At 56.6% G+C, this 19,733-nt stretch overlaps 1 protein-coding gene and 1 long non-coding RNA gene across 7 annotated transcripts in view; both read right to left on the bottom strand.

The window, feature by feature from the left end:
• Positions 1-4: 4 nt before the first annotated feature.
• Positions 5-12,440, bottom strand: LOC113629243 (uncharacterized). Of its 4 annotated transcripts, none has more exons than XR_003436464.1 (5): positions 11,150-12,440; positions 9,248-9,324; positions 7,385-7,512; positions 1,000-5,036; positions 5-321 (listed from the first exon to the last, which is right to left on the bottom strand). It is a non-coding gene; the product is annotated as an uncharacterized LOC113629243 (long non-coding RNA). The 4 variants fall into 4 exon arrangements; XR_003436462.1 differs by having other exon boundaries at positions 5-1,749; positions 4,830-5,036; XR_003436463.1 differs by having other exon boundaries at positions 5-1,195; positions 4,830-5,036.
• Positions 12,441-14,044: 1,604 nt separating this feature from the next.
• The window catches only part of ARID3B (AT-rich interaction domain 3B), a 54,383-nt gene continuing 48,694 nt past the window's right edge, over positions 14,045-19,733 (bottom strand). Inside the window, exons 8-9 of one of the 3 annotated variants that reach the window (XM_027123601.1) lie at positions 19,318-19,416; positions 14,045-16,563 (exon numbers count right to left, since the gene is read on the bottom strand). In XM_027123601.1, the coding sequence (XP_026979402.1) occupies positions 16,400-16,563; positions 19,318-19,416 (263 nt within the window). In that variant the 3' untranslated portion in view covers positions 14,045-16,399. Of the gene's footprint in view, positions 16,564-19,317; positions 19,421-19,733 lie in introns of all 3 variants that reach the window. The other 2 variants (XM_027123600.1, XM_027123602.1) reach the window with 2 other exon arrangements.

Below are 19,733 nucleotides of genomic sequence, written 5' to 3'. Positions count from 1 at the left end.
ATGACATGTGGAATCTTCCCGGACCAGGGCTTGAACCTGTGTCCCCTGCATTGGCAGGAGGATTCTTAACCACTGCGCCACCAGGGAAGTCCCAGCCCCTGTACTCTTGCTGGAGCTCCAAAGCCATCAGGAGCTGGGCTGGAGAAGGTGATGTGTCTTGTGTCCAGCTGGAGGTGGAGGGTTTTACATCTAGAGCCAGTAGTGATAATAGCTGTGCAGCTCCAGGTCCATGCTGGGCCCCCAGCTGGGCTTATCACAGCTGGTGGAGCAGGCAGGGGCTTGTGGAGTGAGCCTGCTTTATCAGGGGCTGCAGACGCTGCCCTGCGGGGGGTGGGGGATGTGTGTCGTGAGGCTGGGCCAGCCCTCTCCAGGGGCTTGTGCTACCTTCAGCCCTCCCCCCAGCAGGTGAAATGCTCTGTGGCCCACCTGGAGCAGGAGAGGCTGTGGGGTTCCCAGAGACAGGAGGAGTGGAGGAGGCCAGACCAGGACGCAGAAGACAAGTGAGGGTGCTTAGAGATGGGGGAGGGGCAGAGTGGCAGAGGACGGGCAGACAGTCCCTTCTGCCCCCATGATCCTGCTACTTACTGCAGACAGAAGTGGAAAAGGCCCAGCAGTGTTTGGACCAGATGGGCCGACAGTCTCTTGGCCCAGAGCTCAGCCTGGGGCCCCCTGAGGTAGGGATGACCAGAGCCCCTCATCCACGTGGGTGCATGACAGGGCCCTGAACACTGGCCCTCCTGCGCATTCGGCCCTCCCTACACTTCACTCCCAGGTCTTCATTCTTGGAGCAGTAGCTGGGGAAGGAGGCCAGTGCAGGGGCTTCTGTTCCGCCCAAGAGGGACGCCCCTCTCCCAAACATTTGGGAAGACCCTGCGATCATCCAGCTGACTCCTCTCACGGTTCAGATGGGAAAACAGTCCAGATGGTTAGGGAAAAGCTTGTTCAGGGTCATAACAGTGTGGTCTGAAGATTAGGAGGAGCCCCCTAGACTGAGTGTACCTGCAGGAGATGCTGGTGCCAGGCCTGCAAGGCCAGGAGCAGAGTTGGGATGGCAACAGGGCCCAGGCACTTCAGGGCCCAGATGGATTCTCGATGGCGGTAGCTGAGACCCCTGCACAGGCTCAAGATACAACCTTCCTGCAGGAACGGCTGCTGATGCTCACCCAGGTGGGTCAAGACAGGGAAATGGTCAGTCCTGCAGGGAACCCAGGGTACCAAATGAGCCAGGCTATGCCCACCTGTGCCAGGGAGCAGAGAAGCAGGGGAACCTGGGCCCTGTCCTTGGGGGATTCTGAGGTTGAGTGGCCCTAAGGACACCATGGAAAAGAGAACGACCAGGAGGGACAGCTTGGAGCCGGGCCCACACACAGCCCAACTCCAGTGAGCACCGTTCACATCCTTGTCCACCAAAACAGCACCCTCTGCTGGTGGGAAGCCAGGGACTGTCCAGCCTCAAATCATTTGGTCCAGAGTTGAAGCCTGGAGTTCTGAGAAGCCTCTGTGGGCTGGGGTGGTCAGAGAAGGGCTCCTGGAAGAGTTGACTCTCAGAGGATGCGGAGGTCAGGAACTCGGGAGGAGGGAGCTGCGTGGGTAAAGGCCCACGGGCTAGCTCAAGCAGACAGATCCCAGCCAGGGGAGGCTGAGCCATGACTCAGGATGGAGCGGGGTCTTCACAGGTGAACAAGAGACTCAGAAGAGCTGGGCCAGAGCCCCCAGCAGCTAGGGGCCTGCTTGGAGCAGCTGCGGCAGCTGCAAGGAGAGAAGACGGTGTTGGAGTGCCACATGCAGGCCCTGGAGGCAGAGCGTGTCTGGCTGCTTGGGGAGAAGTCGGTGCTGCTAGCAGCACTGAGGGCAGCCCCGGGCCAGGAGGCCTGGTAAATGGCTGCTCGGGCCCACCCCTCAGTGCTCAAGCTGGGCTGGCGGGGAGGGGGGGTCCCTTTCTCACACTGGGTGAGATGGCCTGTGGGCAGGAGGTGGGCCAGCCTCTGTCACAGCCAGTAAAGGAGAGGAGCCCAGAACCCCAATCCCTAAATCATGTGGCCAAGGCCAGACTCCCTTCCCCAGATATCAACACTCCTGGTTGTCACATTCTGGCTCATTTATGGGAGCATGTGGGAAATATGTCAGCTTCAACAAGTCCTGTCTCCCTGACACATGGCTGAGCCCCTCCTGCTGGCCCAGGGCCAGGCTCAGGGGAGGTGAGATAACCTTGGCTGCTGAGCTCAAGTCAGGATGCTTGGGAGTGGAAGTGCTCAGGACAGAGCGTTTTATGTGTACAGGGAGCCGTGAAGGAGCATCCTCTCTCCCAGTCCCCATCCCTGCCATCAGGACATAGTGAGGACACCCATGCAACTTGGAAATGAATCATTGAAAATGTGTGAAAAAAGGTGTGGGTGATCTGAGGTCCATGCTGTGCCCAGACCACCCCATTTCTAGTAGCACATTCAAGGTCCACGAGGTACCAGTGCCCCTCGGGAAAGAGCTGGAGGAGAAAGAATCACATCCCAGGCTTCATGAGAAGGTGGCTGAGTACTGGAAGGCATGCTGGCACCGGGTAGCAGTTGCTCTGAAATTCAGAGGAAGAACTACAGAGACTTCAGAAGCAGAATGAGGCCTGACCTCCCCAGGTTGGTGCATTCTGTCCACCCCTTTCTTCTCCCTCCCCGTTCTCTTCCCCACCGCCCTGTTCTTCCTCCTGCATGCCAATGAATCTCTTCCCCCTTCTCAGGATGTCCCGGCTTTGTCCTCCACTTCTTTCCCTTCTGCCTCTTCCTCATCATGCTCCGTCATTCTCCATTCATTCATTCAGCATGCATTTACAAACCACCAGCTACATGTCTGGCCCTCTTCTGTACACAGTAGAACCACAGTAGGAGCTGACCACTCCCTGTCCCCAAATGCTTCTGGTATTGGGGGTGGGGGGGAGAATCAAGCAGGCAATTATAATTTAATGTGCCTAATGAGGGGAGAGGCACTATAAAAGCTATGGGCGGGGCGGCAGATAGCAGAGTCCTCCCCAGAGAGGGGGCTTCTGAGCCTCGAAATTTTTGCTGAGGGATGAACAGGCATCTTCAAGGAACAAAAGAAAAAAGGGCATTTCAACAAGAGGGAAGAGCTCATGCAAAGGCCCAGAGAGGAGAGGCATGGAGGCGGGGGTGTTGTGAATAGTCCCTGACCCAAATGAGAAGTGGAGGAGGTGAGGAGTTGCTGTGAAGTGTGGGGGCCACAGCAAGGGCTCGGGGGTCCCAGGCCCTGTCCACCCGACTTCACCTCTAGCTCCTCCTGGAGGAGGCCTTCTGCTGGCCAGCACCCTCCCTTAGTCTCCTGGCCAAATGCCTGTGTGCACGGGCAGACAGACAGTTGGACACACACACACCCCAAGATATACATCAGACACTCACCCAGAGACATGTGCACATGCTCCCAGATGTGCCCACACAGAGACACAGAGAAATAGACAGACACCGAGGAGAAGGCTCAGAGCCACAGTGATGGAGAGCTGTAAGGACCTGGATGGGATCCATTCTGTGCAGGACCCCAACCAGAGGTGATCTGTTGCTATGGCTGGAAGCACAGGGAGAGGGGTCTCAGCAGCAGTGCTTAGCTGGCCCAGGCCTCACAGAAGGTGGAGTTGGTCTAAACTGGTGAACCTCAAACTGGGGTCCAGAGCTGGGCTGAGAAGGCTGTTAGTTCCTCAAGGAAGCAAATTTGCAGTAACAGTCTGCAACTGCACACATTTGTACAGAAAATCTCATTTTTTGTCTGTTTCTCAACCCAGACTCTTGAGGGTTGGAGATTGTCTCCCTGGGGCCTGGAGGGACTCTGTTCTTTATGGGGTGTGCAGTGGATCATGTCAGCGAGAAGGTAGGGCACTCAGTGACCAAGGGCCAGGCCCTCTGGTCAGATTCAGGCTCCGGGAAGGCCGGAGGTGGTGCCAGGGGAGCCCTATGCAAACACCATGCAGTTGGCCCGTAACCAGTGCAGATGTGAGCCCCAGCTCTAGGGTCTCCCAGCTCCGTGCCCCTCAGGGACTGCCCTGCCCTATCTCCCTCTTTCCAGTCCCTGGGAGCTCCTCCCAGGACTAGGACTCACCTGTGAGTGAATGGGTGTCCCAGGCCCTGTGCTTGTCCAGGGAAGGTGACCTAGAAGTTGACCCTACATCGTTGGCAGGGGTCCTATGTAGAGCAGCCAATGGGCCAAACACAGCAGGGAGAGGGGGCAGCAGCTGGATAGGGTCTGATGCTGCATCAACATCTGGCTGCAGGGGACGTGAGGGGCACCCAGGGCCTCCAGCACTCTGCACCTCTAGTCCCATCCCCCACCTCAGGCTCCTTCCACCCTGACCCTCTCTGGGTCTCTACCTCAGTCTTTCTCTCCAATCCCAGGATTCTGTGGGCTTCACTGTCCCCAAAATAGTGGTTAAGACTGTGGGCTCTGGAGCCTGACCACTGACTCCACATTATACTAGCTGTGTGCCCTTGGGCAAATTACTCCATTTCTCTGGCCCTCATCTGTAAAAACCAAGAACAGTAACAGCTTTCCTCCCCCAGCAGCTGGCTGTGAGGGTTAAACTGGACAAGCATGTAAGAAGCTCAGTGCTGTGCTGGACACGTGGCACGTAGTCATGAAATGTTAGCTGCTATCGTTACACACTTCATGCTGCTGCAGGCCTGGCCGCTTTCAGGCAAAAGTCTCCCTTCTGAATCAGGGTCCCTTTGGGGCCAAAGAGCTGCCATGGGGGTTTGATCTCATTCACCCTGTGTGTTAGTTTGCTAGGGCTGCCATAACCAAGGACCACAAAATGGGGGGCTTAACCAACAGAAGCTTACTGTCTCAGAGTTCTGGAGGCTGGAGTCCGAGATCAAGATGTCGGCAGGGTTGGTTCCTTCTGAGGGCTGTGAGAGAGCATCTGTTCCCGCCTCTCCCCCAGCTTCTGGTGGTTGCTGACAGTCTTGGACATTCGCATCACCCCAGTCTCTGCCTTCGTATTCACAAAGGACTCTCCCTGTGTGTATGTTTCTGTGTTCAAGTTTCCCCTATTTATAAAGACACCAGTTATACTGAATTAAGGCCCACTCTCATGAGCTCATTTTAAATTTACTTCTGTAAAGACCCTGTCTCCAAATAAAGTCCCATTCTGGGGTACGGGAGGTTAGAATGCAAACATACCTTTTTTTGTGGGGGACACAGTTCAATCCACAACACCCTCCAATTTGCTTCCTGCTACCTTCTTGTTGGGTGGGTCGGGTGTGACTTGGGATCTTGGGGACCCAGCTGTTCTTTGTCTTGTTTTTCCCCTCCCTTAATCCCAGGACCCTGGCACAGCTGCAGAGGGGCTGGAGTGTCCATGGGACGGGCCGCTCAGTGAGCCCCCAGGCACCTCGGGTGAGGGAGGTGGACTGGGGTCCAGGCTGGAAATCGGGCTCCTCTCTGCAGGCGGGGCCCTGCCCAGACTCAAGAGCCTGTGTGGGGGTGTCTGTGGGCATGAGAGGATGGGGGTGGGGCTCCCCACAGATGGGGCTGCAATCTGTGCTTCACTGCCTGGCTTTGGCCAGTGACAGGAGCAAGACGCAGGCTCTGGAGAGAAAAAACAACCAGATGACTGCCAGGATCCAGAGGTGGAAGGTGGGAGGAGCTAGGGGCTGCCTGGGGTGGGGGGAGTTGGGGCCCACCTGGGGTCAGGGCCCTCAGAAGCCCTTCCTGATGACCCTAGAGTTTTCCCCAAGCCGGAAACCAGGGACCTAGTGCAAAAAAGTAAGCAGCCCGGGCTCTGTCACAGGCACTAGCCCCTTCCCCTCATGGGGCCTCAGCTTCCCTGTCTGTATAATGGGTCCCAAACTCCATGTCCTGGCCCCTGTAGTACCTGGGGGCTCAGGTCCAGGGTGTGGGGCCTCTTGGGCTAAGGCAGCCCTTCTGTCCACAAATGGATAAGGGCCTCTCACTCCAGTCTGAGCTGGATGCCTGGGGGCAGGAGCAGGACTCAGGGTGCAGCTGGCACTGGAACCTGCAGCGTGAGCTACTAGGGGCAAGGGTTGGTGCCCTCGGGTGGGTGTGGCCCGGGCCTGCCCACACGCCAGGACAGGGACACAAGAACCTGGACAGTCCAGCCGGCTGAGAAGGAAGGCCAGCCGCCCAGGTGTTCCCGAGTTCTAGGCACCCACCCTCTTCCCATAGGTGCGGGCCCCGGCAGAGACCCCAGGCAGGCTATGAGTCTGTGCATGCAAGGTGGACTCCACCCCATCCCCAGCCCCCTGGGGAGGTCTGGGCCCAGCTTGGCTTCTCTCTGGGGACCAGACTGGCACTTACTGAGTGGGCACCAGTCAAGCCCACTCCCCTCAGCCTCCAGTCCCATAGTCTGCAGGGGAAGCCACTGTGGAATCCTCCCTGGGCCTCCCAGGCAGCAGGGTTTCCAAGAACACAGAGATGGGGTTGTGGCCAGGTGGCCTTGGACAAACCCTCTGCTGACTCTGGGCTCAGGTCCCCATCTGTGCACTGGGACTGGTGTCGGCAGGACTCAGGAGGGGTTCTTGACCCTCAGTGATACTATGACCCTATTTGGTTTACCCATTAGGTTGCTGTCCCTGGGTCATACTCTCCAGATCTTTAGGGCCTGTGTCCCAGTGGAGTGGCCCACTGTCCTTGGTGGGGCTAATGACATACAGAATGGGATGTGGGCAAGGCCTGCCCCAGGGGCTGCCAGAGCTGAGGCCTGCAGAGAAACCCAAGGAGTGTCCGGGGGGCCCCCCCAGGGGCAGAGGGGAAAGCTTGGGAGCAGGCAGGGGCAGAGTCACTGCAGCCCCACTGGGAGGTGAGAGCTGGCCTGGGTTGGTCCTGGCTGCCCTCCCTCAGGGCTGGGGACAGGGCCTCCCAGGCAGAGGATGCAGCTGTGTGGACCGGGCCCTCTAACACCACGCTGGGTCCTTGTGACCAGGAAACTGAGGCCGAGGCCACCTGGAGAGGTGAAGGTAGGGTGAACTCCGGAGGCGGGGAGGGGAAAGCTTGTTGGAACCAGTGAATCGGGATCAGGATGTCTCCTCCGAGGGCCAAGAGCTGAGCCTAGACCCACTGCAGGCTGGACCCCAGGCTGCCCTGCTCTTGCATGGTCTCGGGGTGGCCCTGGGTGGGGACCAGGCACTCGCTCCTTGGCAGGGTGGGCTCACCAGTCAACACAAAGCAAGTGCATCACGGTCAAGGCTCTGTGGGCCCAGCCTGGTGCACAGGGACCCAGTGCAGGGAGAGAGGGGAGGATCTGGAGACAGAGGGGGATTTGGAGACCGGGGCCTGCCCTCAGGAAGCTCTCAGGCTGGAAGGAATTAGTCATACAGGGAGCACTGAGGGAGTTTCACCCATCAGTATTTTTGGACTCAGGGAAATTTTTAGTCACCTAAAAATTAGGAGGGGAAGAAAGAGGCCATCCTGCTCCTTCCCCCTAGTGCTGTTCCGTCAGCTTCTCCCAGCACCTGATAGTCAGCTGTTCCTTCTCTGGGTCAAGGCGTAGTCCCAGGCAGGCCCCTGTGAGAATGGAGTGGGGTGATGTCCTCGGGGAAGCACCAGATTGAGATAGGAGTCAACGACCGTCCCCCCACCCCCAGTTCCTGCAGACTTCGCTGCAGGAGGTGGGCTCCGAGCTGACCCAGATGCGGCCTAAGCTCGAGAAAGCCTGGGACGTGCTGAAAGCCCAAGCCTCAAAGCTGGAGGCTCAGCAGCTGGCCCTGGAGGGCGCCCAGAACCGGGGCTCGACTCACCCCCACCTCTGTGCCGCTGCCAGGCCTGCATGCCCAACGAGGGACCCACAGTCTCCCCTGCCCATTCCTGGTCACACTGTGGCCACTGGCTTTCCCTTCTTCGACTCCCTAGTCAAGTCCCTCCCAAGCCCTCACTGCCCCCTTTCCGACAGGGCCGAAGCCCTCGAATGTGCTCACTGCCTCTCCCCACTCCCCCTCAAGGTGGCAGAGAGCCTTGCTGAGAAGCTGAGGCTGGAGCAGGAGCTGGTGGGAAAGTGAGGACCATGGGGGTGGTGGTGAGGGGCACCCGGATCTGAGGGGCTCTGGGGGAGAAACCCCCCTCCCTCACAGAGATGCTCACCAGGCCCCACAGCTCTTCCCCTGCCCCTGAGAATCTGGGGCAGGTGGCAGGGGGCGTTTGGGGACACGCTGTTAAGTGAGCCCTCTCATCCCCTCGGGGGATAGTGATGGGCCTGGGGCCTGATGTATCGCCCTGTCTGCCTTCTCTTCTCTGAAAAGGGGAATCTAGGGGAAGAAGCAGGAGGGAGCGTGGCTAAGTGGGTTCTGGGGGCACAGAGAGTCAGGATGTCTGGGTTCCTGGGCCTGGCGTCAGAGATTGAAGGAGAGTGGCCTTCAGAGCTGAAAAGTCCTGTGCTCGAGTCAGCTTCTCCACCAACCAACTAGGTGAGTATGAGCAGGTGTGCCTTCTCTAAGCCTCAGTTTCCTCATCTGCAAAATGGGGGTACTGACAGTACCTACCTCAAAGGATGATGTGAGGATTACACGAGACGGTGCATGGAGCACAGTGCCTGTTTCCAGTCCCCCTAAGCTTCCTGATACCTGGGGTCCAGTTTGGGTGAGTCAGTATTAAAGCCATAAAACCACAGAGATGTGCCCAAGACCAACTGTGTATGGGGCTTCAGTCACAAAGTCTATCCATTGTTCCACCAACAAGGCATTGTCTACACTTCTTATTAAGCTCAGGAAACAATCTGATACAATGTGCAGCCACCAGTGATAGACAATGCCCACGACCAGGAGCTTGAATACTGTTAGTGCTTGGATTCTATTTCACTCTGACCAAGGGCCTCATCTTTATGACCCTGTGTGGAGGAGCTGGACGGGGTGGGGGATCCTGTCTTTTGCCTCAGCTGCTCTCTGGGGATCCCAAGGGAAGCGGGGCAGATCTGTCAGTGGACCCTCAGGCTGGGAACTGTGTCCACAGGGAACAGGAGCTGGTGCAGCTCCGAGCATCAAGGGCTCCAGCGCCGGGAGGACAGGAGCCTCCATCCGCCTCTCAACTGAAGGTAGCATTTGGGGATTCTCCAGAGGGACAGGCAGAGTGACCCCTGCCTCCCTGTGGGACCCAGGCCCAGTCTCTCTCTCTGCCTTCGTCTCCCCATCCACAAGTTGGAGGGGGAAACAGAGGCTCGAAGGGCCCCTCCAGCTTGGACCTTTGCTGGTTCTCCTGGATTCCTGCCCACTGCCCACCCTTCCCCGGCAGAGCTGGAGCTACCGCATACCTGGTACCTGCCCTGCCTCTGTGCCCTCTGTGGGGGTCAGCCTCTGCCTCATCTGCTTCCAGATCGTAGCCACAGCCCTGGAACCAGAGGAAAGGAGCATCTGAGAAGCAGCCAGGGGCAGTGCCCAGGCTGGGGAAGAAAGGCGGCGTGGAGACTGAGGCCCAGAGCCACGAGGGAACAGATTCACAGCCTCGCTCTGCAGCACAAGAGACTGAGGTCAGCCCCTGGCCCAGCCCCAGGGAGCCGGGCAGTCCTGGCACAGAGGGCCTGGATCGATAGGCCTCAGGAAACCAAGTGAGGAAAAAGACTCTTGGGGAGAGGGGAGGCCCCTGTAGCTATGCCTTTAGGCCCCAAGGCCAAAGTCTCTGTCAGGCCTATTGTAGGTGGCTGCAGTAAGAGGCTGTCCTTGTCCCCCACCTGCCACGGGGCCTGAAATGCTCACGCCGGCACAGGGTTCCTGACTCTCAGTGGTTGAGGCCACCTGGCTCTTTCCCAGGGGGACCCTGTGGCTCAGAGTAGAGCTGGGCAGGGAGTGGCCAAGTGGGGATGCTGGGGTCCTCGTGGGGCTTGGTTGGCCCACTCATTGCCCCAGTGCCAGCAGAGTGATGGCTGGGACCCTCTGTCTTACTGGTGAAGGCCTTAGGCACTGGGCTTTAGGCTTTTCAAAGTGAGTTTTCATTTACTTGTGCTTCATTCAAATCACTTCATTCAAATCACAGTTTCCATTTCACAGACAGGAAACTGCCCAGAGAAGGGCAGTAACTTGCCCTAGGTCACACAGCAAAACAGCAGCTAAGCCCCCTGGTCCCCTAACTTGTCCCAGAAAGGTGGTTTCTCATTTCACACTGCCTGTTCTGAGCTTGATAGCAGGACCATCTTCAATGGCCACAGGCCAGGCTGGCTTAGGGTTGACATCCCCCTCAAGGTCAACTGGCCATTTTTCTTTTTCTGAACTTCCCTCCCCACCCTCCTCTGTGCTTCCTTCCCCTACAGAGCTGTTAGCTGGGCCACATGCCCCCCAGAACCATCCTCGATGCTGTCACTGAACGCTCCCCGCATCTACTGCCTTAAGTGAAGAAGGGTTTTGCAGAGGGGGACTCTGGCAGGGCGATGGGACAGAACATCTTTGGGATTGTTTCTCCAGCATCGTCCTCCACAAAATGTCCTCTGCCCTCCCTGCCATATACAGGCTACTGTGGGGGCTGTCAAGTTCTCAACTGATTGGTCCAGCACTGGGTGCTGAACCCGACTAAACCAGTGGTCTCCTTCCTGGGGTCACTGGACTTAGGACAAAAGAGTAATCTTTCCTGGGCTGAAAACTGGACACATAAAACTGGGGAGCTGTCAACCGCCGTTTTTCTCTGCGGAAAAAGGTGTATTTCAGTAAGAGTAAATGGAGCTGACGATTCCCAGAAACTGAAATTGGGATGGAGCGATTTTGCTTCAGCCCAGGGGGTCTCATGCATGCAGAAGACATAAAGTTGACCTTTCGGATGGTCATCTCACCTTGCTCTGTAGCTCAGGCGTCAGGCTGAGCTGGTCTTCAGGAGGGGAGGAATACCTTCCACGGGCAGCGCTTCTGGGTTCCAGACCCTTCCTGAGGCCAGCCCCAGGTCCCATTGCCCTTGGGCTCCTCCACATACCCTGGTGTCGGAGAATAAATACCCCTCCTGTCTGCTCATATGGGCCTGAGCGATTTGGGTCCCTTACGAGGGAATGCCTCCAAACCAGATGGCTGCCCACCCTGTCCCAAAGGCCCTCCGGGTAGGTGGAGCATTGCCCTCCACCGGCTTATCTCAGACCCGGCTCCGGTTTGTTCCCCTGGCACAGAAGGCCACCCCACCACCCCTTTGCCTTCTTGTGTGTCCCTGTGTCCCAGCTGCTGACGGGGTTGGTACTCACTGTCTCCAAGCGCAGCGGGGGCTCCCACTCTTCCCAGTCCTGCTGGTCTGGTCGGTTCCTTCTCCCTTTCCTTCCGGTGGTGATTACAAACCTTCTCTTTCATAAGTCCCAAGCCACCAACTCCCCCTCCTTTCCGGGCAGTAACGGGCACTTCATTTCATAGGGAGGCGGGCAGAGACGCTGCCGGCGCCGGACCGACCCTCCAAGCGCCGCGCGGCCCCAGGCCCTTCCTAGCCGCCCCCCACCCCGCGCTCGCCCCATTGGCCGCGCGGAGGGCACATGCCCAGCCCTGGCCAATGAGGTGGGGGAAGCTGCGGCTCGTGGCTGGGAAAGCTGGTCCCGGAGATGCTCACGTCCCTCAGGTGACCCCCCCTGCTGTGCGAGGCTTGGGGGGTCGGGTGGGGCCAGAGCCGAGACGTGGGATAATCAGACTCCCCTCCCCGCGTCCTCTGCTTCCCTCTCGTAACCGCGTTGGGTTACCCCTGCCCTAACTTAAAAGAGGCATCTGCGGGAGAAGTTGGACAGCTGCGTTAGAGTCCGTTCCCAGCCCTGCCATTCACTACGTTTGTGACCTCGTGCACATTTCTGCTCTTCAGTTTCTTCATCTGTAAAATGAACGAAGTCTCTGCCTCACAGGTCTATGGGTGCAGTGTTAAATGAGACACTGAGCAGAGTGCTTTGCCTCGCTCGTGGTTAGGGCAGATTCTGGACTCCGTAGCCACCGACTGCTCTTCTCACAGCTCTGGGACCTCATGCTAGTTACTCAACCTCTCTGCGCCTCCAAACTCATAAACGTGTAGAGGAGCAAACGAGTTAATTCATGCAAAGAACTTAAACCACACCTGGCATACACCAGTGTTCAGTAATTAGTAATTTCACAGTCTCCTTATTACCATCAGTGCCATCCCATGTCCTGGGGCACACGTTCAGAGTTCCTCTGGGGTACAAACCTGGGAGCAGAATTGCTGGGCCCCAGGGCATGGGCACGTTCCACTTTACTAGGTACAGCCATAGTGTTTTCCAGAGTTAGGCTAATTTATCCCCCCCCAACCCCCAGCAATCTGTGAAAGTTCCCATTGCTCCCCATCCTCACCAAGGCCTGGTATTTTAAGACTACAGTTTGTGCCAATCTGATGGTGTGGAATGGATTTTTGTGCATTTCCCTGATTACTAATGAGGACCATTTTATCTCCTCTTCTGCCAAATACCTGTTCATGACTTTGCCGCCTCTCCTCAATCCTTCTGTTTGCTTTTGTCTTAACAATAAGCATTTAATGGCCGCTGAGCCTGCGCTCCGCAATGGGAGAGGCCACAACAGTGAGAGGCCCGCGTAATGCAAAAAAAACAAAACAAATAAGTATTTTTTTTAAAAAAGAAAGAAATTCTGACTAGCTGTGTGTTACAAGCATCTCCTCCCAGTTTGTCTTTTTATCTTATGGTATCTTTTGATGAACTTTTCTCGGAGGGTCTAGTCTGAGGAATTCTTCCTTTTCTCGAGGTCTCAGATATTCTCCTATATTTTTTTCTGTTAATTTAAAGTGGGATGGAATTGCAGTGGCTCAGTGCCTTGGTCTTCTCAGATTCTCCATCTCTATCAGGAGGCTTATTCAGCTGCCACTTCTCCCTCAGCGTCCCCTCACATCCACTCCATACTTCTAACTCAATTTGTCTCTGGACCCTGCTTCTCCTCATCTCTGGGCCTCCTCCCATACCAGGCCCACTGAATCTCCATGTGGCAGCCTCCTGGTGTGTCACAGGAGGTTGTGACGTGTGATCCCAACTATTGGTTAGTAATTAAAGTACTAAAGGGTTGGTTATTTCTTTCAAAAGATTTTAAAAAGTCAGTGAGAGGTTCAAGACTGTCCCAGTGTCACCCTCACTTTCTAGCACTTCAAAATGGCAGAGAGAACCCCCTCCCCGTGCCTCAGAGGTTGCAGACAGGCGAGGTGTATGTTGTTATGGATGGAGATGGGCAATCACAAACCCACCCAGTGCTTTAACTCTCTGCCCATTTCTTTTGGTTTTGCCAAAACCAGGTTGTGCCCATACGATGCGCATCGTGGCAGAGAAAAAGGCTGAGCAGTCTGGGTATAGGCCTGTTTCAGTGGCAGTGTCCCAGGGTGTCCATGCCAAGAATGTCTCCCAGCTCCAGATCACCCTTCTAGAAAAGCCTCTTTCTAAGCCTATGTCCTCCTTAAAACATGTCAGCAGGGTCCCGATGCTCAGAGGATGGTGCCCAAATTCCTTAGCCTGGGCTCCATCCTGGCCCCAGCCACACTTTTTTCTAGCACCCCCCAACCCTAGGCACTGCCCACAGTTCCCCAATGCCAGGTCCTTTGATGCCACCGAGCTTCCACATGTATCACTTCCTCTGCTCTTCCTCACGTTTCCAGTTGGCCACCTCATTCTTCTAGCTGAAATGTCCGCTGCTGGGAAGCCTTCCAGAGATTCCCTAGTGAGCTGCTCCAGCATTTATCTACCCCACTGGTCCTAGTCATGCTGTATTCTAAAGACTCGGTTTTTGTCTAGAGTCGTGTGTGCCTCCCAGACAAGAGTGTGAGCTCTGTGAGCGTGGGGACTGTACTTATTCAGCAGGAGCTCAAAGAGGGCTTGCTCATGGAGGAGACCCCTGGCCCTGTGCCTGCTGGGACCCTGACGTGACACCAGGGGAGTCAGTTTTGGTGATCATGCAATATCAGCGGTGCCCAGCTAATACAGAAGACAGGCTGAGAGTAAGCGCTTTGGGAAAACGATGGGTGAGCAGCGAAGAGAAGGGTTAGGAAAAATCAAGGGATCAGAGGAGTAGTTCACTCAGCCCCTTTCATTCTGAAGGTCCTCGCCTCTTCCCTAGTACTGTCAAATGAAAGAGTCACTGAAAGCGCCTGCGAGACCTGCTTGTGTGAAGAGGTAGAGGTTTATTGAAATATAAACATTCGAGAACATGTAAGATAGAAAATGACCACAACATATACAGACACTTGCTGCAAGAGGACTTCTGAGGTATTTATCCACTGCCTAGGCTACCCATGTGCTATCACATTTTTTCCTGGTTAAATACAAGTAAGAAGGGGAGGGGGAGGGGACGGAGCGGCCCTGGCCAATGGCTGCCATGTGACCTCAGGGCTGCACCGTCAGGAGAGCTCCTCTTGGCCCAGGGCCCCATTCTGGGGGCACCTGCCGGCGCTCCCACCCTCGGGCTTTCAGGCTGAGACCCTGCTGTTGCCCTTGAGGGCAGCGAGGGCTTGCTGAGAGGGCAAGCTGGGCAAGCTGCCTGAGGAAAGGGAGAGGATCCAACAACCAGGAAGACACAGTGCACCACCCCTGTGTCCTCCAGGTGGGAAGAGTCCATCCTTTGTGACCAAAGCCCTGAGAAAGACACACTGGCCAAATGTCTGCGATGCCTTCAAGTGGGCCCAGCGCCAGCCAACCGGGCTCCTCCCTGACACGGACCTCAGACGCCCTTCTCTGCCAGGCCCTGCGCCGGCCTGGTGAGGCCAGGAGAGGGTCAGCCCCCAATGGATGGGGCTGTGTGTGTGAGTATGTGTGAGTGTGAGACAGTGTGGAGGGCTAGGGAAGGGAGAGAAGATGCAGTCAGTGCAGCTGCAGCTCACTGGGCTGAGGTATGTGTTTTGTGCTCAAGCGTATGATTTCCCTTTCCTTTCCTAGATGGACTGAACGTTAGTCGTGCGTGGGTTTGTGCCACCATGGTCTCCCACCACCACAGCGCGATGATGTCACAGCAGATGGGGTTCCACTGAACACTGCAGGGCTTACTCGATTGAGAGGTGAGCCTTGTGCGAGAATCACCTCTTCTTTAGGACACAGGAACAGCCCACTCCACCCCAGGGTCCAAGAGGAGAGACAGAGCTCTTTCAGCATCTCCTCACCCTCTGGGGCAGCTCAACTTCTCCAAGGTCCATGGCCTCCACAGCCCACTCCTGCCCTGAGGTGGGAATGTTGAGTGAAGGGAAGATGCCCTGCCCCCACCCTGGTGAACTGGGCGCTGGGGTTTGGGACTGCCCTGCTCTGGTGGGAAATGGGTCAAGGGCCATCTTGAGAACCGGTGTGGTTTCACGATCCAACCTGCATGAGAGCGGGCCTCTCCGTTCCACCTCCTCCTGCCACTGTGATCCCTGAGTCGTCTCTCCTGCTGCCTCGCTCGCACCCTCACTGGGGTCTTAGGGAAGGGCCGGAGGGGCTGGGGTACCAAATCATTTGCTCGGCTTTTGGGGTGATCTGCTTTCATTTCTTTGGTGCTACAATAACAATAAAAATTTTAAAGTAAAAAAAACACAAAAGTCAGCAAACACATATAAAAAAGATTTCAGAGATGCAAATACTTCCTGAAGAATCAAACATCAACAGTTACAAATCTGAGGTATTTCAATGAACCTGACATTGGCAGGTTTGGGCCCCACGAGAAGAAGAGGGGCCCAAGGGACAAGTGGGCTGTTTCCTGGGAGAGCTGGCCAACAGGGATGAGTGGGGACGTGAGGTCTGGCAGGGTCAGAAAAGGGTCAGTGGAGTGGGTGCCAGGGCCTGCCTGGGCAGCCCCTGAGGCTCTGCCTCTCCCTCAGCAGATGCCCAGCAGGCCCTGGGTCCTGAGGACTGCCCTCATGATCCCTGTCTTGGGACCATTAAAAGGGGGATATGGGGCCCTGAGGACTGCTTCAAGACTTGAATTTGAGAGACCCACACCCCAAGAACCAAACATGGGAGGCAAGGTGGGTTGGGAGGACCCCATGCCATGCTCAGCAGAGAAGGGCCACAAAGACATGCTCTTGGCTCCTAGCAGCCCCACACTGGAGTCAAAGATTGGGGGACTGAGCAGGGGAAGAGACCAGTGACCCTGGGGTCACGGCAGAAGGCAGGGGAAGGGAAATAAATTAAAGGGGAAGGGATGTGGCGGGCCTCCAGCCCTGTGTCAGCTTACAGATTGTCAATACACTGTGCCCGGGATGGGAGGTGGCCTGGGAGCCCTGGAGGAAGCTGGACGCCCACAGACCCCGCCCAGTTCTCCAGGACAATCCCTGATTGGACAACGCTGCCCTGTCAGGCCCCTCCAGCCTCTCCTTGCCTCTAGAGTACAGCAGGACCTGATGGAGCCTGGACAGACGGACAGGTCCAAACTCTCAACATCTGGCCAAATGGTGTTTGATGTGGGCTCCATGAGATGAGGTAAATTCTGTGCATCAGCTTCCTCCACTCTCGATGGGAGGGTGGAGGGAGTTGGGAGCTGGGTCCTGCCCCTCAGAGGGACCAGCTGGTGGAGGGCTCTGCACTGGGGGTGCCCCGGGACGAGGTAGGACTTGGCGAGCAGTGAGAACTGCTGCTGCTGCTGGCGCTGCTGCCGATGCTCTGGGGAGCGGATCCTGCGATGAGGTGGACCACAGGTTTCTGGGCAAACAGCACACCTGAGCGAGTGGGGGCGGGGAGAAGCAAGTGTGAGCACGTTGGGAGAGGAGGGACAGGTTCAGGGGTTCAGTTCATTCCACTGTATCTATTGCCGCCTAACTCTGGGCGAGGAGGTTCCATGCTGGACGCTGCGCTAGGTGCGGACACTGCCCTGCCTGCAGGTGCTTACAGGCTGGTGAGGGGGACGGACAGAGTCATTTTGCTGAAATGTCACAAAGGCTCTAAGTGAAGTGTACCCAGCGTGTTGTGGGGAAAAAAGGCGGCTTTGGAGAGCAGGGGAAAGTGGGTCAGGAGAAGCTCTGGCGGGAGAGCATGCCTGGACTTTTTAGAAAAAGTGGCCACACGACGAGGAGGAGACGGTGTGGCAGGCAGAGGAAATCTGAGAGAACAAAGAACAGAGAGAGGCGGCGAACGTGCTGGAGGCTGGTGCAGCAACGCGGTAGGCCCGGGGGGAGCTGAAGGCAGGCGTGCGGCACAGGAGGCTGGAGAGGTGGCAGCGCGAGGAAATGGAGGCCTGCGTGTCTCTAGGCTGCCGGGGTCGTACCCTGTGGGGCTTGTGAAGCCCCTGAAGTTTTAAGGGGAAGAAGGGGACGGACGTCACGAGACGGGCATTTCAGAGCTCTCTGTGGGGCTGGGAGGATGTGGGTGGATGCAAGCCTGCAAGTCAGAGCTACTCTAACAGGGGAGAAGAGAGGTCTGAACCAGGGCCATGTGGCGGGGACGCAGCAGAGCAGTGGCGTCTGCTGAGCTCTGGTGGGTGATGGGCCTGAGGGGCTCTCAGGAATGACTTCCAAGCTCTGGGCCTGGGTGACTGCACAGCCACTGAGAAAGGACACAGGTGGGACAGGATTGAGGCAAGTGAGGTTTGGGGAGCCTTCAACTCTCTTCTGACTGTTCCCCATGCTGAGGGAGAGGAGGCATATCCTCTTCTCTCCTGAGAAAGGATGAGAGGAGATGGAGAGCCAGGCACTGATCTCCCCCTTCCCTGCTTTCCACACAGACCCACTCCCAACCCCCAAACCTCCTCGACCACACGGCACCACCAGAAGGCAAAGGGCATCCAGGCCCTAGCCGCCAGCTCGCCCAGTCTCCTTGAGGGGTCTGTGTTAGGCAGAGACCTTTGAACGTGGCGTGGTCTCTGAAGCACTGACTCTGTGGTGAGTGGCTAGGCAACTTGGCATCCCTGCTTCTCTGAAGGCTGCTTCCAGGAACTCTGCCCCTTCCCTGGCCCCAAGCGTGATGCCCCCAGCAAGTGGCCCGGCAGAGATCCAGAGCGGCCTTGGCCCCAGTCCCCAGAGCAGGAACACTCAAAGCATGCCCTGTGGAAATGCCCCTGGTTTCGATAGAAGGTGCAGCTCTAAGCCCCCTCCACTGGGCACCTCCCCATGCCCCCTCTAAAACAGGTGATTGATGCCCAGGCTCCCAGCAGGAGGCCACTGGCCAGTGTGCCCGTGCTCTGGGGCCCCCACTCATCAAGCTGTGCTTAACAAGAGTCAGCTGGAGGGACTTACCTGGTGGTACAGTGGTCAAGAATCCGCCTGCCAATGCAGGGGACACAGGTTCAATCCCTACTCTGGGAAGATCCCACATGCCGCGGAGCAACTAAGCCCATGCACCACAACTACTGAGCCCACGCACCACAACTACTGAAGCCCGTGTGCTGCAACTACTGAAGCCCACGCGCTGCAACTACTGAAGCCCGCAGGCCTAGAGCCCGTGCTCCACAACAAGAGAAACCACTGCAATGAGAAGCCCGCGCACCTCAACGAAGAGTAGCCCCCGCTTGCCGCAACTAGAGAAAGCCCGTGCGCAGCAACAAAGACCCAATGCAGCCAAAAAAAAAAACAAAAAACCACCAGTCAGCTGGCTTTATCCCCAAACTCATCTCTACACTAACAAAATGGGAGTGGGAAACGGATTGCTGTTTCTATGAAAACTAAGTTGAACACCTCGGAAGGTCTTCGTAAAGGTGCTAAACCAACCAACCAACAAAAAACTGTTGCCAAATTAGATCTAGGAAGAGACAATCGTAAAAGACTGGGGGGAAAATCATGAAAATATAGGCTGATTCTGCTGCGCTCAGATTCCTTTGCCGGTGTCAGTTCTTGGACCATGACAGATGATGTCCAGGAAGAGAAGAGCTGAACCAGTCAAAGAAAGGAGACACATGCATTGAAAGACTGTAATGGTGGACACTGATTTAACTTATAATACAATGTTAAAGGTATGGATAGAGTTGATTATGATTCTTTACGTTAAATGACTTTTTCAAATAACGAGCCAACCATTGGTCGAAAAAGGGTTAGACAAGGGGTCTCCATCACTTTATCAAAGGTGGTGGTGGTGGGGCTTCCCTGGTGGCGCAGTGGTTGAGAGTCCACCTGCCGATGCAGGGGACAAGGGTTTGTGCCCCGGTACGGGAAGATCCCACATGCCGTGGAGTGGCTGGGCCCGTGAGCCATGGCCGCTGAGCCTGCGCGTCCAGAGCCTGTGCTCCGCAACGGCAAAGGCCACAACGGTGAGAGACCCGCGTACAGCAAAAAAAAAAAAAAAAAAGGTGGAGGGGGATCTGTCATCCTATTAGCAATCCTCAGCCCTCCTCATCCGGAAGAACTGCTTTACCTTTGGAACCTTGAAAGGAAGCCACCCCTGGGAAGATGTTCAGACAGAAGGGTGACAAGGGGGTCTTGCAGGGAGCTGTACGGAGGCTGGCTGCCACCCTGCCGCCTCCTTCAGAGCCCCAAGAGCCTCACCTGCGTAAGTGGTGCCGTCGATGTCCACAGACATGTTGATGCTCCCAATGCTGCTCGTGGTCAGGTTCACTGCTGCAGCCGAGGCCTCTGCTCTGTCCTCTGCGGGGGACAAGGGAGACAGCAGGCCCGGTCAAGCCCTCCGGCATTTCTGTCGTTCCCTTCAAGGCCCTCCCACCCTCCCGGCCTGGCCACAGCAGGCTGAGGCCTCCCAGAGTTAGAAAGCACCTGGATAACCTTCTGCCAAGTGTAAGGTGTGGCAGGAGAACCAGGCTGGTGAACGTCCTACGGCTTGCTTTGTCCACTGAACCACTTCACCTTCCCAACTCCCTCTGCTCTCAGAGAAGAGGCATCACATAGGCAAGGAGGCTGACCTCAGCTCGCAGCTGCGCACTGATGCTTTCAACACGATTCAGCAA

Source organism: Aethalodelphis obliquidens, unplaced genomic scaffold (genome assembly GCF_003676395.1).
Source record: "Aethalodelphis obliquidens isolate GAN/ISIS:26980383/991018 unplaced genomic scaffold, ASM367639v1 scaffold26, whole genome shotgun sequence".
NCBI lineage: Eukaryota > Metazoa > Chordata > Mammalia > Artiodactyla > Delphinidae > Aethalodelphis > Aethalodelphis obliquidens.
The sequence above is the reverse complement of the archived record's forward strand: the minus strand, read 5'-3'. Positions and strand labels throughout refer to the sequence as shown.